Source organism: Pteronotus mesoamericanus, unplaced genomic scaffold (genome assembly GCF_021234165.1).
Source record: "Pteronotus mesoamericanus isolate MK-2021 breed Mesoamerican mustached bat unplaced genomic scaffold, CSHL_Meso_final contig_20, whole genome shotgun sequence".
NCBI classification, from domain to species: Eukaryota; Metazoa; Chordata; class Mammalia; order Chiroptera; family Mormoopidae; genus Pteronotus; species Pteronotus mesoamericanus.
Window position 1 is genome coordinate 9,262,754 of NW_026555085.1, and position 16,020 is coordinate 9,278,773.

A 16,020-nucleotide genomic window follows, 5' to 3' on the forward strand; every position below is an offset into this window, starting at 1 on the left:
TCCCCCCTCTCTCCTTAACAATAGAACCATAATATTTAGCTAAAGAAGGTGCTATAGCAAAAAAAAAAAAAAAACCCCAAAAACAAAACACTACATTTTCCAGGTTCCTTTGCAGCTGTGTATGGCCAGGTGACCAGCTTCTGACCAATGAAATTTGTAAGAAGTGCAGAAATTCCCTTAGAAAGGGAGGGATGTATGTGGCCTTCTCCAGCCTCTTTCTCCACCCAACCCCTGCATATAAAATCCCCCTCAAGAAAACTCAGAGCAATGTACTCTTTTGGCTTTGCCAAGCTTCCATCCTCACACCTGTCCCTCCACACAGCAGGTGACAGACTCCACTCCTTTGGAAGGCAGCGAGGATTGTATGGAACCAAATGTTGTTCATTATTACAAGTAATTTTTTGCATCCTCACCCCAGCTGCAACTCAGCCAGAGGTGCTAAAGCAGAGGCACAGTGGGGGGACAGGGAGCTGGCCTGGGGCTGTCTGATCTCTGTTCTCTCTGGGGTGGGGGCGGGCCTGGTGGAATTTGCCCCTGGACCCCTTGGGAGAAGAGTAGGGTCTGCCAGGCACAAAGAGCAGGCGCTGGGGAGAAGCCTGATCTACTTTGTTGAGACTGGAATGAATGGCTCACAGGGCTGAGGTCAGGCTTGTTAACTCTGTGTCCTTCCTTGCCTGGGGATTCTGTGGTGGGGTTAGTGGCCCATATTGGCACTGTCCCTGGGCTGGCTCTTCCTCCTTTGGTAGTCCCACATACATCTACTCACAGGAGATATGACGCATCTCTGCCCACGCAGGGTCCCGGTGGCCCTGGGAGAGATCCCTGGGGGTTCTGGGTACCAGAGTGGAGACCAGCCCCGGGCTCTCTCTGTGTGGCCCCTGGAGGAGGGGCTCCTCGGGTTGTGGGGGAAGCAGACGGAAAATTTTGACCCAATCTGCCCACAGCAGGGGCTGTCACAGGCACAGACCTGTCGTCCACGGAGGCTTGAGCGCAGGTCTGCTCTGGGCTGTGCAGGACGGGGCAAGGCGAGGGCAGGATTTTCCTGGTGCTCACATCACTGTAAAAACCAAACCCACAAAGGAGAAGGTATGGAAGGAGGTTTACCAAAGAGAAATTCAGGGTCTGTATTTAGGAGCTATATGGTCTGAATATTTTTGTCCTCAAAATTTATCTATTAAAGTCTTAACCTTCAGTTTGATGTTTGCAGGTGGGGGTCTTTGGGAGGTGATTAGGTTTAGATGAAATTATGAGGGTGGGCCTCCATGACAGAATTGGTGTCCTTATAAGATGAAGAGAGACCAGTGCTCTATCTGCCATGTGAAGACACAGCAAGAAGGCAGCCACCTGCAAGCCAGGAAGAGGGTTCTCACAGACTCTGACTCTCTTGACCTTGATATGGGTTTCTTCAGCCTCCAGAACTGTGAAACATGAATAAACTTCTGTAGTTTAAGCTACCCAACCTATGGAATTTTGTTAGGGAAGCCTGAGCTGACTCAGACAGAGGACAAGGCTCCTCTTCTGTGAACGATGCCTGAGGCAGTTCAGGCTGCTGTAACGGAGTATCACAGACTGGGGGGCTTAAACAGTAGGAGTCCATTTCTCACAGGTCTGGGGGCTGGAAGTCTGCGTTCCGGGTGCCAGCGTGGCCGGGTTTCTGTGAGAGGCCTCTTCAGGGGAGCAGGTGGCCAGCTCACCTGTCCTCACGTGGTGGAAGAACGAGGCAGCTCTCTGGCCTCTTCTTATAAGGGCACTAATGCCATTCAGGAGGCCTCCACCCTCGTGACCTAATCATCTCCTGAAGACCCCGCCTCCAAATGTCATCACTTCCTTGGGGATTAGCTTTCAACATACACATTTTTGGAGGACACACTCGGTCCATAATAGTCCACCCCTTGGCCCCCCAGAATTCATGTCCTTCTCACAAGCGAAATATATACATTCCAACTACCAGTCCCCCAAATCTTAACTTATTCCAGCATCAACTCTAAATCGGAAGTTCAAAGTCTCATCTGAATTCATTTAATCAGATGAGACTCCAGGTATGACTGATTCATCCTGAGGCAAAACTAGCCCTCCAACGGTGAACTTGTGAATACAGACAAAGTACCTGCTTCTAAAACACAGTGATGGGGCAGGCACAGGATAGACATTCCCTTTCCAAAAGAGAGAAACAGAAAATAAGGAAGGGTAATTGGTGCCAAGGGGGTCTAAATCCTAGCAAGGCAAACTCCAGGAGATATGATGGCACAAGAATAATCCTCATGGGCTTGATCATCTGCCCTTCAGCCTCACTAGAGTTAAGGTCCCACCTTCTGGACCCGCTGGGGCAGAGGTCAGCCAGGTTCTGCTGGGCAGGGGTCATGCCCTCACAGTTCTGCTGGGTGCCCCTCTAACCTCAGCTTTGGGCAGAGGTTGTCTGTCCTGTTGAAAGCAAGTCAGTGGGCCCTCTTTTTGAAATGGCAGGGCAGGCCTGAAGATCTCTGAATCACCTTTGGGGCCCTCCTATCACCCTTAAGAATAGTGCCCGTTCACAGCAGGATAGCTCTACGGTCCCATCCTGTGAAATCCAAGAAGTCCTGCAGCCCGCCTTCATTCCTCCCCCGATCCTCCTCTGCAGTTCACACTGTCAGTGTTCCTGTTGGGGCGACTGAGTCCATGGTTCACACCCACACTCATCTCCTCGTGGTCATGTGGCCACACCCTCAGTGCTCTCTTCTGAAGATGCCTCCTTATTTTTTGCAATATGGGTAGGCTGAGAATTTTCCAAGTCTTTACATTCGAGTTCTTTTTCACTTAATAATTTCAACTTAAAATGATTAAATTACTCCCTTCTTATATTTTACTATAAGCTGTCAGGAGGAGCCAAGCCAATCCTTCAATACTTTGCTTAGAAATCTCCTCAGCTAATATCCAGTTTCATCACGTCTAAGTTCTACCTTCCACAGAACACTAGAACACTTGAACACAACTCAGTCAAGTTCTTTGCCACCTTATTACAAGGATTGCCTTTTCTTCCTTGTACAGCACCATGTTCTTCATTTCTGTCTCAGACGTCATCAGAATGGCCTTTACCATCCATCCCTATTTCTATCAACATTCTGAACACGATTATTTGTCTTTTTTAAGATGATGGAAACTTTCTCGACAGGTCTTCTCTTTCCATTCTGAGTCCTCCTCAGAATTGCCTTTATAAGTCCCTTTATGCCCTGGCCGGGTGGCTCAGGTGGTGGGAGTATTGTCCCAGGCACCAAAAGGTTGCAGGTTTGATTCTTGGTCGGGGAGTGTAAGTAAGGGAGGCCACCGGTAGATATTTCTCTGTCACATTGATGTTGCTCTCGCTCTCTTCCCCCCACCTCCTCTCTATTTAAAAAGAGTCAATAAACATACCCTCAGGTGAGGAAATAATTTTTGGCTACTTCCAGTATGTAGTTCAAAACTTTCAAGCCTCTACCCATCACCTGGATCCAAAGCTGCTTCTGCATTTTTTGGTGTTTGGTATAGCAGCACCCCAGTTCCTATTTGAGTCAGATCAGGCTACTCTAACAAAGCACCACAGGCTGGGTGGCTGATGAACAGTGGAAATTCATTTCTGACAGCTCCAGAGGATGGAAGCCTGAGATCAGGGTGCAGCATGGTCAGGTTCTGCTGAGAGCCCTCTTCTGGCTTTCAGACTGCTGGCTTCTCACTGTCTTCACATGGAAATAGAGTGAGCTTCCCTTCATGATTTAATCCTGTCCTAAAGATCCCATCTCCAAATACTATCACACTGAAATTCTGGAGTACGCTGTAGGTCTTCACATATGTTGAAGCTAGAGTTTCAACATATGAATTTGGGGTGAGGGGGAAAAGGCATTCAGCCCATAACAGATGGTTCATACATTAATTTTCATGTTGGAACATTACATGTATTAGATATGCAAGTTGAACAAAAACAACAAAGATCGTAACGGTCATTTATAGACACTGTCTACACACCAGGTCTGGGAAAGCACTCTGCAAACATGCCATTGAATCTTCTCAATAGCTTCATTATTCTTACTGTATACATGGGGAAATTGAGGTTTAGGGAGGTTAAGGAAATTCTGAAAGCTACTCAGCTGGCAGTGGCAGAATCTGGGTCCAACCATGACTCAGGGAGGCTTCAGGATCCGTGCTCTCAGCCTTGATGCGTTATTACCTGGACGTGACTTTTTTGCTCTGCGGGAGCATACTGGACACGTGGCTTTTCCCTGGCCACACCAGCTCCCCTTAGGAGGCCAGCTGTGCTTCCTGAGTGAGTCAGATCCAACAGCTCACGCAGGTGCGTTTTTACCTGGTTTACTAGGTTGCCTGGTGCATGGGCCTTGCCTTGGATTCTTGGTTGCATATAGCAGAACCCAGAAGCACCCCTTGGGAGATAAAGGGCCAATGACCAGAGCTGTCCCAGATGCCAGTGACAGGGTGGGATCTTCTTCCTCGCTTTGGGATAGTCCTATCTAGACAGGATGTCAGAACTGAGAGGCGAAAAAGTCACCTGGTCAGAACCCTCCTTTTACAGATGTTAACACTCAGACCGAGGTAGGCTATGGTTAGAGGCAGGTGCACCAGCTTTGCCACGTCTGCATCAAGAGTCCAAGGAACTCCCCAGACCTGACATCATACTGACGCACCCAAGATTACAGCCCCTTCCTGGCTCCAGCCTCGCCTTCTTCAGTCTCTTCCAGTAGCAGGGCTTCTTATCCTGGCCTGTCCTCCACAGGTTCAGGACTGTGTGTCAACCAAACAGGAAAGGAAATCAGAGCCTGGGACTTTCCCCCCCTGATGCTTATTTCCCAGCATCCCAGAAACTTCACTGAGTGGGTAAGCTGAAGATCTGTGTTTTTTGATGAGGGCTACTGCAGGACTGTAGTCAGCCACCAGGTGGCAGGCTCTGCATGCTTTTCTTTAGGAACGGTGGTCAATTCTCAGGGCTCTAATTGAAGAGTTCTTGGTGCAGGCCAAGAAAAGGGAAGGAGAATGGAAAGGGCTTTCCATTCTGTAGGTTCAGACCAGTTTGGAAGCTGTAGCAAACCTTTCAATATCAAGTCATTAGCACACAAATGTGTCATTGACCCAATGATTTCCCAGTGGAGCCTTTTCTAAGATTCCAGAGAGTGTTCGCAGGTGCCAAGTGGGAGTGGATGGGAGGGGGCAGAGATGAACATGGCAGGGCAGAAGGGCATTGTGACCACACCATGGCAGGCCCCCTGCAGGCTCAGATGCCTCGCCTGGTGCCTTGGCCAGCTCACACTGGGGCGTGGCATGATGCGAAGGCTTGGGGCTCCTGAGGGAGCACCTCTGTTCCTAAGCTGCTCCAGTGTCATCAGATGCCACAGCTTGGTTTCTGAACCCTCGTGTTGCAAATTACTTCAATCCTTTCTCTTGACCAACCAGCCTTTGACACTAAATTCATTTCTCATGTTGACATCTGTTCTGGAGAGAACATATCAGCCATCAGAATTAATTATCTTTCTTAATAAAAATTAATAAGCAATATTAATAATAATTAGACCTCCAGGGTTGCCAATCAGAGTGTTGTGAATTTAGTGCGATCGGCCGGCAGGCCCTGAGCATCTTTGGGGAAGGGACGACATCGGGTTTCTTTCAGACCTGAGGAGCAGAGGAGCAGCCCCTGTCCTGCACCGAGTCTGTGAGCAGCAGCCACGCTGGAGCGCAGGTGCAGAGAGCCAGCTGGACTTGCTCTATCGCTCCGGCAGCTCCTCAGTGGCACTGGAGCATTTATCTGCTCTTAGAATAACAGTGTCGGGGGACCTTGACCCATCTTACAGAAGATAGAGGGAATTCCAAGGAGGGGAGCTGGCTTGCCCAAGGGCCCGCTGCTTGAAAGAACTATAATGAAGATTTATTTAATGCACCCTTTCTGAATATCTAAACAGGGGGACTCTTGGAGGTAACCACTGGTGATCTGATGGGCGCCTGTGAAATCCAAGGTTCTGAGCTTCGGGGTTAAAGATCTCTTAGCAAGCGTATCCAGGGATCATCTTAAATTGGAATAGCCAGGAATGCCAAGGCCAGCATAGGCTCTACTTTTCAGACAAGGTGGGTACTGGAGCAGGAGCATGATTCTAACGGTTGGTTTCTGAAGGATGGGCGAGGACACCATGTCCAGGGCTAGTCCTTAGACCTAGTCCCTGGTGGGCACTCTCTCAGAGAGCTGGCAGTTTCCCTGCCTAGTAAGGGACACATGGACAAGCAATGAAGAGTGGGAATCCTTTGCTGATAAGGAGATGGGAGAAGGGCAAAGAAGCAGAGAGAGGACAATAAAAGAAAAAGGAGAAAGGGGCCGCAGGGTGGGGATGCAGATGGGTACAATGAGAAAGTGGAAGGAAGAATGGGAGAAGGAGGGGAGTGAAGGAGTGAAGCTGAGAGAGGACGGTGTGAGGGGTGGCGGGGAGCGGGGAGCGGGCAGGGAGGAAGGGACGTCATTCAACTTGGAGTCTGATGTTCTGGGGTTAGCTGTGGCTCTTCATGTTACTAACTAGACTTTAAAGCGTCACACACTCTTCCTGGGCCTCAGTTTTCTCATTAGTGAAACAAGGGGATTCATTTTCGGGTTTCTCAACCAAAATGGTGGGGCCGATAGCAGGGGGGTCTGGTTTCCAGGCCAGAGGCTGGCCTTTGAGGGGAGCACAGGATTGCTCTTCGCAAATCTTGGCCCCTCGGGAAAATCTGGCTGTGGACACACTGAAAGAGTGGAGGTCCCAAGCTGGGGAGGCTGCCGTTTGGCAGAATATAAAGAAAGCACATTTGTATGAAACAGTACAGAATATGAGCAGGAAAATGCCACCTCCCACTAAACAACAGAATGTACACGTGCCCCTGAAGGGCAGTCATTAATGTTAATAGAAATGGACGTGAGGAGTTGGGGGTTGGGGGGCAGATGCTGGCCGGCCTGTGTTCCAATCCCGTCTCAGCACCTACATACTGGGTGGCCCTGAGCAGGTAAATCAATCTCTTGGAGCCCAAGTGTTCTCACCTGTAAAGTGGGGACAATGAGGGTACATACTGGGCACATTTGTTCAGTGCCTGGCCCAGGGGGCCCTTGGTGAATGGCAGGGTATATTATTACTGTAAGAGAAGAAAGTCAGTGCAGTCTACTTGCAGAATTTAAGGACATCAACAACTAACCCTCCACCTGGGTGTTCACAGAGAATGTTTGAGATGCCACAATGACCTGGGACAGGGTTTCTGCTTTGTCCCACCTGGGTAGAGCTCTGTAAGCTCTTCCCAGTCATTCTGATAAAGCAGGTGGCAGGTAATTTCTTTGTCAGAGGGGAACCCTAGGCCTCCCCCTTTCCAATCTCTCCCTGGAACTCTTCTCACCTGCCTGTTTATAGCCTGTCCACCTGTAATTTTTGGTATCGAACTACTGTGTGGGAGGGAATTTGGGGTGCTGACCACCAGCAGTCCAGGCATCTCAACAAGCACTGTTCAGGACAAATGGTTATTTTTGCTGAGGGTTAGAGATTGGACCAGAGCATTGGCTGCCACCTCAGGTGACAGGGCTCCGGGGCCCACCTGAGAGCCACCTCCCAAGGGCTGTCCTTCCAGCAGCCATCAAAGGGCTTGGGTAGAGCTCCAGGAGCCGTTGGGAAAAGCTCCCATGGTGCTCTGACACGCACCTTTGAAACCAGGGTTCTGAATGCCACTTGACAGGCATAGACTATTTCTACCTTTTAGCCCTGGGGTGTGCTTACTGGGCCTTTCCTGACACCCCCGGTCATCACATGTGTGCATACACATGCACACACACACACTCTCCCTCTCTCTCTCTCTCTCTCTTCAGTCATTGTCTTTGGAACAAGAGCAAAAGTGTAGAGGGGACTTCCTATTTGTTGGGCAGGATATTTCCACCAGCAGGAGCTATGCTGGAGATTGGACCGAGGCAGGAGCTATGCTGGGAGATTGGACTGAGTTCTGAGCCTCACAACTGGGAGGGGAGCTTATTCTCATGTGGTGGACATGTGAGGGGCTCAGAGAGGAGCTGGAGCAATGACTGGGGCAAGCTCTGGCCTCTCGGTTGGCCGGGGTGAATATTTTTCAAACATGCTCTGTGGGCTCCTGGGGCTTCAGGGAGGGGGCCTGCATGGGGAAGGAGGCAGGTTTGCAGGGCTGCCAGCTCAAGTGCCCCAGAGCCTGTCAGAGACCCAGGGGAAGACGCAGGGAGGGCCTGGGTAGGACTCTGACGCCAGCTGCCTGTACTGCCTGGAGCAGTGCTGCTGTCTACTTACACAGCCTTTTATTTTTCGTTAATGGCCTATTTTTAGAGAAGTTTTAAAAAAATTGAGCAGACAGTACAGAGAGTGCTCACACAACCCCCCTCTCTCTTCTTATAGTTTCCCCCCATCATTACCATCTTGCACTGGTGTGGTATATTTGTTACATCTGATGAACTAATATTAATACATTATTATTAAGTGATAGCTAACACAGGGGCTCACTCTGTTGTATATTCTATGGGTTTTGAGAAATGCATATCACATATCCACCATGACAGTATCCCACAGCATAGTTTCATTGACTTAAAAATCCCCTGTGACCCTGACTGGCAGGACTCAGTTGATTGACCATTGTCCTGAAAAGGGAAAGGTTGCTGGTTCGATTCCTGACCAGGACACACACATGCCTGGGGTGCGTTTCCAGTCCTTGGTTAGGGGCCTGTAAGAGGCAACCAATTGATGTTTCTCTCACATGTTGATATTTTTCTCCCTCTCTTTCTCCCTCCTTTTTTCTATCTCTAAAAATAAATAAATAAAATCTTTTAAAAAATCCCCTGTGTTCCCCTCTTCACCCTTTCCACATTCTACCCACCCCTTGGTTGGGTTGTCATTGATCTTTTTACTGCCTCCATAGTTTTGCCTTTTCCAGAATATCATAGCTGGATCATATAGTGTGTAACCTTTGTAGACTGGCTTCACTTAGTAACATGCATTTAAACTTCCTCCATGTCTTTTTGGCTTGATAATTCACTTCCCTTTGACACTGAGTAATATTCTGTCATCTGCATGCACCACAGATTGTTTATCCTTTCACCCTTTGAAGGACGTCTTGGCCATTTCGAGTTTGGGTGATTCTGGATAAAGCTGCTGTAAACATCCACATGCAAGTTTTTGTGTGGACACAAGTTTCCAGCTCCTCGGGTGCCTCCTTGGGCCCTCCATGTCTGTGGCAGTTCCTCGGACTTCCCCTGCGTCTGATGACTTGGACAGCTCCGAGGAGTACTGCTCGGGTATCTCGTAGACTGTTCCTGCATTGGGACTTGCCTGCTGTGTTCCTCATGATCTGACCGGTGTTAGGGGTGTTTGAGGAGAAGGCCACAGAGGTAGAGAGTCATCCCCATCACATCATACCAAGCAGGATGTCCGACAGCACTCCCCCAACCCCTCTCCAGCAAGGGCTCAGAGCCTATTCGAACCCAGTCAGAGCATCGCTCCTGGTATTAGAGGCCGAGGCCACTCTCCTGCCCTGGCCTCTGTCACGACCGTCCGCCTGGGGGCTGGGGGTTGGCCGCGGAATGTGTCACTGTCTCTGCCGCCTGAGTAGTGTGGTTGGAAAGAGATAAGAATGTGGATGCGTGAGAAGGGACCTGCCTTCAAAAGGTGGTGGGCAGGGAGGTGGCGCCCCTGCTGGGTGGTGCCATTATTCAGGGAAACTGGTGTGGGCCGCAGTCCTCACGTGGGCTGCCTACCTCTGTCCTCAATCTGTGCTAGGACATTTTTTACCACAGCGCCCCTGGGTCCCCGGAGGGTGACTCACCTCTGCCCTAGCACCAACACCCCCTTCTCCCCTCTCCCCGCCCTCCACCCCCACCCGCTGACCTGCCGACCCCTTCTTCCTACTTGCGGGGGGCAGGGCCAGGGCTTGCGTGGTCAGCTGCTTCTCCTGTTGCCATGGCAGTGGGTCTGTGACTGTCAGAGCAAGGAGAGAACTGAGGGGTTGTGCTCATGCAGGCCTGAAAGGCACCAGCCTGAGTATTTACACATGATTTCACAGTGAAAGTAAACGATCCTCCCAGACCCTGCAGCCTATAAACACTTAGAGCAGAAGGAGTGGGTTGAGGGCAGGTAGGGGCCGTTGCTGCACCCGCTGGCCCTGTCAGCAGAGGTGTCTTCTCACCTGTTGTTGCAGGGAAGCTGGGGCCTTTCGTGCTGAGGTTCGGGCCTCTGCGGGAAAGGCTGCACGTGGCTGAGTGGATTCCCTGCTGGAGAGCTCACCTGTGGCCCAAGAAGGAGGGTTAGCCTGACTCTGATGACAGGGGAAATGCCCTTAATTTAGTTCTTAGGGGAGAAAACTAGCTCTAAGTTGGTATATGTGGCATATGTGGGAAAAAATAATCTGGACATAGCAATGACTATAATAATGGGCATCAAAATATTATTTTTGGATGGCAGGGTTACAGGTATTTATGCTTTGTGCTTTTAGGGGCTAAAGTTTTCCAAATTGAGCATGTATTACTTTCTGTAGTTAGGGAAAAAATGTTTAAAATGTGATCTGATGATTCTCCAGAACTCCCTTCTGGTTCTGTTTCCTCTTGTCCCGGGGGACGCCCCGCTTTGCGTGCATGCCGGTGTGCCCCACACAGGGTCACGGACAAGGCTTCAGCGGCAGCTCACCCGAGGGCTGGCGGCAGGCTCCAGAACACGAAGGCATGGGGTTCTTGGGCCACTGCCGCTAGGCTGTTTCTCACTTGCCTCCCTGTGTCCCCAGGACCCTGTCATGGGACAGTTTCTTATCACCTCCCGTTTTCTGAAGAGGCTTAAGGCTTTCTGGTTCACCCCACTCAGGGTATGTCTGCAGGCTGTAAAACTGCTCAGTGGCAGCACAGAATTGGCTCCTCAGAAACAGGGTGCCCCATTATCCCTGTTGCAGTCACCTGGTCCCTTGTATGTCAATGACATCCTGTGGGACAGAGGACCCACGGAGCTGACACCTTTGTGTCCCTCGTTACTAAAACGAGGGCTCGGTTCATGAGCTGTGGCTGAGAGCACATGGGCCTGGGAGTTGAAGCCGCCACTCTACTTCCCCTGGCAGCCCTATGGGGGCTGTGGCGGCCCCTCCCCAGCTTCCCTGATGATCCCCAGGCCCCAGGAGGAGGACCAGTGCTAAGGCAGCAACGGGCACGGCCAGCCACCCATACCTGCAGTCTGCTGGCTTCCTTGGCCCACCAGGTTTCGAATTCTTTCTGCAGCTTCACCTTGGCTTTGTCCATGAGCAGCTGCAAGTGCTCGATCTCTACCTTCAGGGCCTTCAGGCGTGTGAACATTGTTTTATACCTGCAGCGGAATCAGAGAAGAGTCTGCAGAGTCACCGGTGGGAGGGAGAGCTGGCCATGGACCGTCGGCTGCCCGCCTGTGCCTCAGTACTGTATTGGCAATAGGGACTCTAATGTTGCCCGCTGAGGCCAGTGTTTCCTTCCACCACAGAGAAACAGAGCCGGACGTTTTTGTCCAGTAGGCCCATGGGCCTCTGTGTGTGAGATGAACAACCGCCTCTAAGAGTGACGGCTACCTTTACGGAGCATCTATTAAGGGGTAGATGTTGTTCTAGGCACGGGACACATACACATTCATTTAATCATCTCCACAACCCCATGAAGAAAACACCGTTGTGTATCCTCTCCACTGTACAGCTTTGGAACCTTGAGCATGGAGAGGTTAAGTATTATAACTTGTTTCATGACACAGAGCTAATAGTGAGAGGAGCCAGGATGGGGACCCAGGCCATCTGGTGCTGGAACCACAGTCTTCACTGCCTCCCGGTCCGCTGGTTCACCTCCATGCTGAGGACCAAAAGTGACAATACACTTGTCTGTGCACGTGTGGGTGCAGGGCATGCTGCAAAGGGCCAGAAGTTATGCAACAGGGAGCACTGAGAAGGCCCTGAGGTTGGAAGTGAGGACCAAGGGGTCAGAATGGGGTGCAGTAAAGTCACAGAAGGGTGGATTGGAAAGGAACTGAGAAAAGTCAGTGGAGTGAGGGAGAAAGCAGACACCTGGGGAGTGAACCCAGGGCCTGGAGAGCAGCCGTGCAGGGGGGCGGTGCCAGCTCTCTGCAGGGAGGGTGCTGGCGGGAGGAAACGCAGCGCACGTTTACCAGGAGCGGCCTGCCCTCCAGCTGCGCAGGACCTTGTTCCCAAGTCTCAGGATGGCAGGGGTGTGTGTGTGTGCATGTCTGTGTGTGTGGGTGGGGGCAAGGGTGATGGGGTTTGCTCAGGGGGCGTGCCTAGGCGTGGCCTGTGTCACAATGACACTGTTAGCACCTTGAGGGCGCGGAGGTGATCTCTTTGGTTTCCTCCAAACCTCTCCATGGCATAGAGGAAAGAGCAAACATTTGTTGAAAGCACTCATGAATGAATGAACTAAGAAGCTTGACTGGAGTGTTGAGCAAGATTCTACGACCATGCTGTATATCAGTAATGGCAACATGTCTTTTCAGGCTTCAGGGCCCTCCCTCTGTAATTGAAATCACCTGGGGACTCAAAATGGGTACATAAGGGGATGATGTTCTCAGGATGCCTTACAGATTAAGACGGGAGGGAGGTGGGTGAAGCTACAGGTGGGAGGTAGACCTCCATGGTCATACTTATTGCCTCCCCTAGATGGCAGCAGTAGACAAGGCTGGTTGATTCTGCAGTGTCAGCCTGGGACCTTGAGCTGGGGAGGGTGCCAACAGCAAATGGCTCTCCCTTCCTGGTACTTCTGCTCCCTTTCCAACCTCACCTGACCTGGGTTCCCGCTCAGGCAGCAACTTCTCCAGCTGTTTTAGGGCCCAGCTGCTGGACCCACTTCCCAGGGAAGCTGCAGGCCTGGTCCGGGCATAGCCACTCTTCGGACTCTGGGCAGCTCCAGGTCTCCCTGGGAGCCCTCTAAGGTTGGGGGCAGGGTGGGCAAGGAGAAGAGAAAGGGCACCTTCTCTTTTCCTCCTCCAGTTGTGACCGCAGATTCTCTTCCAGCTGGTCTGGCACCAAAGGCATGGCCATATTTTCAGCAATACCTGGAGAAGAGAGATGGATGCTCATGGTTTACTTCAAGGGGGAAGAAAGGCAAAAGGAAAAGTGTGATATTTAGGGCAGATGACAGAGTCAAAGTGCATCCCTGGGTGAAAGGGGACCCTGTAAGCTCCTTCTGGGGCCTCGGGATGGGAGCCTACTTCAGCCTCCTCTTCTGGGTGGCAGCCCCTGCTCCAGTGAAAGCCTCTCCAAGGCTCCCCTGACTCTCCTGATTGGCTTTCCTCACGCCCAACATCTGTCACAGGAAGAGACTTCTTCCTCATATCACTACTAATCCTTTTGCTATTGAGTTCACTCATTTCCTCTGGTGTCCCCAGGGAAGATGCAAAATAGCATTTCCCCATTCTCTGGTACAGAGCCCTTTGCAAACCAAGAAGACATCATTAAACTGTCTCACGTCTTTCCTTGCACCAGCTGAGGGGCGGAATTCTGTAGACTTCTGGTTTTTACTTCTCTCTAAAGCAGTGGTCCTCAAGCCTGATTCATCCAGGCACTGCAACAAGAGCCAAGACCCATACTCAGATGCCCTGCCCGTAAGACAGGGTGGCAGGACTGTGGCGAGGCCTTGGGGAGGGCTGTGTCCCCACACATGGTGACCACTGCAGCTGGTTGCGGGGCTGCCTGCCCTAGCTAGTGTGCTTGTCTGGAGCCTGTTCTTTCCTGGCTGGGTAGGTGAAGTCTGCTTACCCTCCCAGGAGTCTCTGTGGGGCTGCACTGCATTTTTAGCCTCACAGAAGGCCCTGCTTTTACTCCAGTTTGCTATTACTCCATTGTGGGGCAGAACCCACTATGGGCCAGGTGCTTTTTGGACACGACCAGACTTAATCCTTCAAGTACCCACCTGAGGCATTATTGTTTCCACTTTACAGAAAAGGCAACGAAGGTCAAAGAAGCTAACTTGCCCAAGGCCACGTGGGTTGGTTTGATTGCAAGAGTCTTGGATTCAGAGATTCCTTCTATGACATTTCTGATACATGACCATTCACTTTCTGCCTAGATGTTTACTTCCAGTGGTGGGGAGCTCACTACTTCCTATGATAGCACATTTCATTGTGGGCAACTCTGTTTCCTCTTTGAGCTGAGACCTGTCATACTAACTTCTTTTCACCTCTATTTTGGAACTTTGGAACAGTATAACATGTCCTCCTTCTAATTTGATGGTTCTTTCAATACTTTAACAACATCAAAATACTACCTGTGTCTGGAGCTTTATTCTTAGGCTGACTCTGCCCTCATTGAAGGGCTCAGTGACAGCTAACTTTCTAACTGATCCTATGCAGAGCGCCTAACTTTGGACAAAATATGTCTGAGAGGGACAGGGTACAGAAGTGCTCTCCTAGCTAATGAAACTTTATGCTCTTTATTTCCATAGCAGGTGACTTACTAACAATGACCATTTATTGAGTGCCTTCTGTATGCCAGGTTCTTCCAAGTGCTCTACACATCTTATTGCTAATTCTCAAACAGCCAAGTAGGGAAGGCGTTATTACCTCGCTTCAGTTAGATTTGGAGGTTCAGAAACTGCTGTGAATAACCCAAGGTCACACAGCTAGTAAGTGGCAGAGCTGGTTCCAAAGAGCTAAATGTTTACAACAAGCAGCCTCGCCAGCACTGTTTCCCAGTAGCTTTGTCACTGTTTTGGCCATGACAGTTTGTCACTGCCCATTACTAAGCTTGAGGTCAATTGAAACACATTCATATTTTTAGGAGTGGTTGTCAAAACACATCCTATTTCAGTGTGAATGTCCTTTTGATCTCAAATGTCACATGTCCATTCACGGGGGGTTTAGCGTACTGAGAGGTCCTTATTCTGTCATGTGTCTATGTACCCCTTTGGCTGCCATTTCAGTCAGTATCTAATTCATTGATAAATATGTTAAGTGGATTAGGATTCTGTCCTTTATCTTCCAGGTACCTGTTACTTTCTCTCCCTGTGTCAAGTGACAACTGTCACTTGTAAAGTGACCAAGCAAGCATTTGACTCCACCATTGAAACACAGGAGATGTTTCTTAAACTTCCCAACTGAAGACCACACTGCCACCCATGCTGGTGCATTGTATTGGCCCGAATGAGCCCGACTCCCTGTCCATGTGGCCACATGCCCCAAGCATAGCCCCTCCAAGTCCGGGACTGGTCCTTCTGCTCTTTGAATTTCCCCTACTTTGCTCACACTTCACGGACAGGGCACACTCAGTGCTGTCTGTATTCACTGGCCCTTGTCCTCTGAAAAATGCCAGACATGAGAAAATGAAGAAAATATCTTAATAGCAAACTGATAATGCTAGGACTTGAAATGGAGAGAATATTTCCTCTCTTAACAGTTTCAGAAATGGGCAAATGTATCTTCCAGCCTCTTAAAAAGAAAAGCTGTGAACTGCTTTCTTTCTTTTCACACTTTTGGGCACCACACCAAGATGACCTCTGAGAAATCAGCGAAGTCCTTGCTCTGTGGTGACTGGCTGGGCGTCCCGCAGCCACACAATGCATGACAGGACACTGGAGGCCAGGCTCTTGGGGATGCAAAGGGGAGTCTCATCTGGCGCCCCCTCTAGGCCATCTCCAGGTGCCCTGAGAATGGCAGAGGGCAGCACAGAGGCCAAGATGGGCTGGCTGCCCCAGCACGAGTGCAAAGCCCTGTGCAGGAGAGGGGGTCTCGCCTCGCCCCAGGGCTGGCTGTCTTTTCCTGGAGCATCTTGCAGGTTCCCCTGTCAGATCAGGGTTGTAGGTGCCCTGGAAGCCTGAGGGTGCCCAGGAGTCTAGGGCAAGCAGAGCATTCTGAAGGCAGCTGGAGAGGAATGAGAGATGATGTTGGCTGCCGTGTGTGGGGCATGCCCTTTGTCCCACTCACGGTGCCACCTCAATCATTCTTGTCACTCTAGCTGGCAGATATTATCACCTCCATCTTCCAGAGAAGGAGGCCAGGGCTAAGGGTGACCAGGTGGCTTGCTCAATGCCATAAAGCTACCAAATAG

At 50.6% G+C, this 16,020-nt stretch overlaps 1 protein-coding gene across 1 annotated transcript in view; it reads right to left on the minus strand.

The window, feature by feature from the left end:
• Nucleotides 1–16,020, minus strand: part of KIF6 (kinesin family member 6) — a 408,870-nt gene that overhangs the window by 7,394 nt on the left and 385,456 nt on the right. The window contains exons 17-20 of the mRNA XM_054570213.1: nucleotides 12,947–13,031; nucleotides 11,177–11,312; nucleotides 10,156–10,253; nucleotides 968–1,057 (exon numbers count right to left, since the gene is read on the minus strand). Coding sequence (XP_054426188.1) covers nucleotides 968–1,057; nucleotides 10,156–10,253; nucleotides 11,177–11,312; nucleotides 12,947–13,031 — 409 coding nt within the window. The remainder of the gene's footprint in view (nucleotides 1–967; nucleotides 1,058–10,155; nucleotides 10,254–11,176; nucleotides 11,313–12,946; nucleotides 13,032–16,020) is intronic.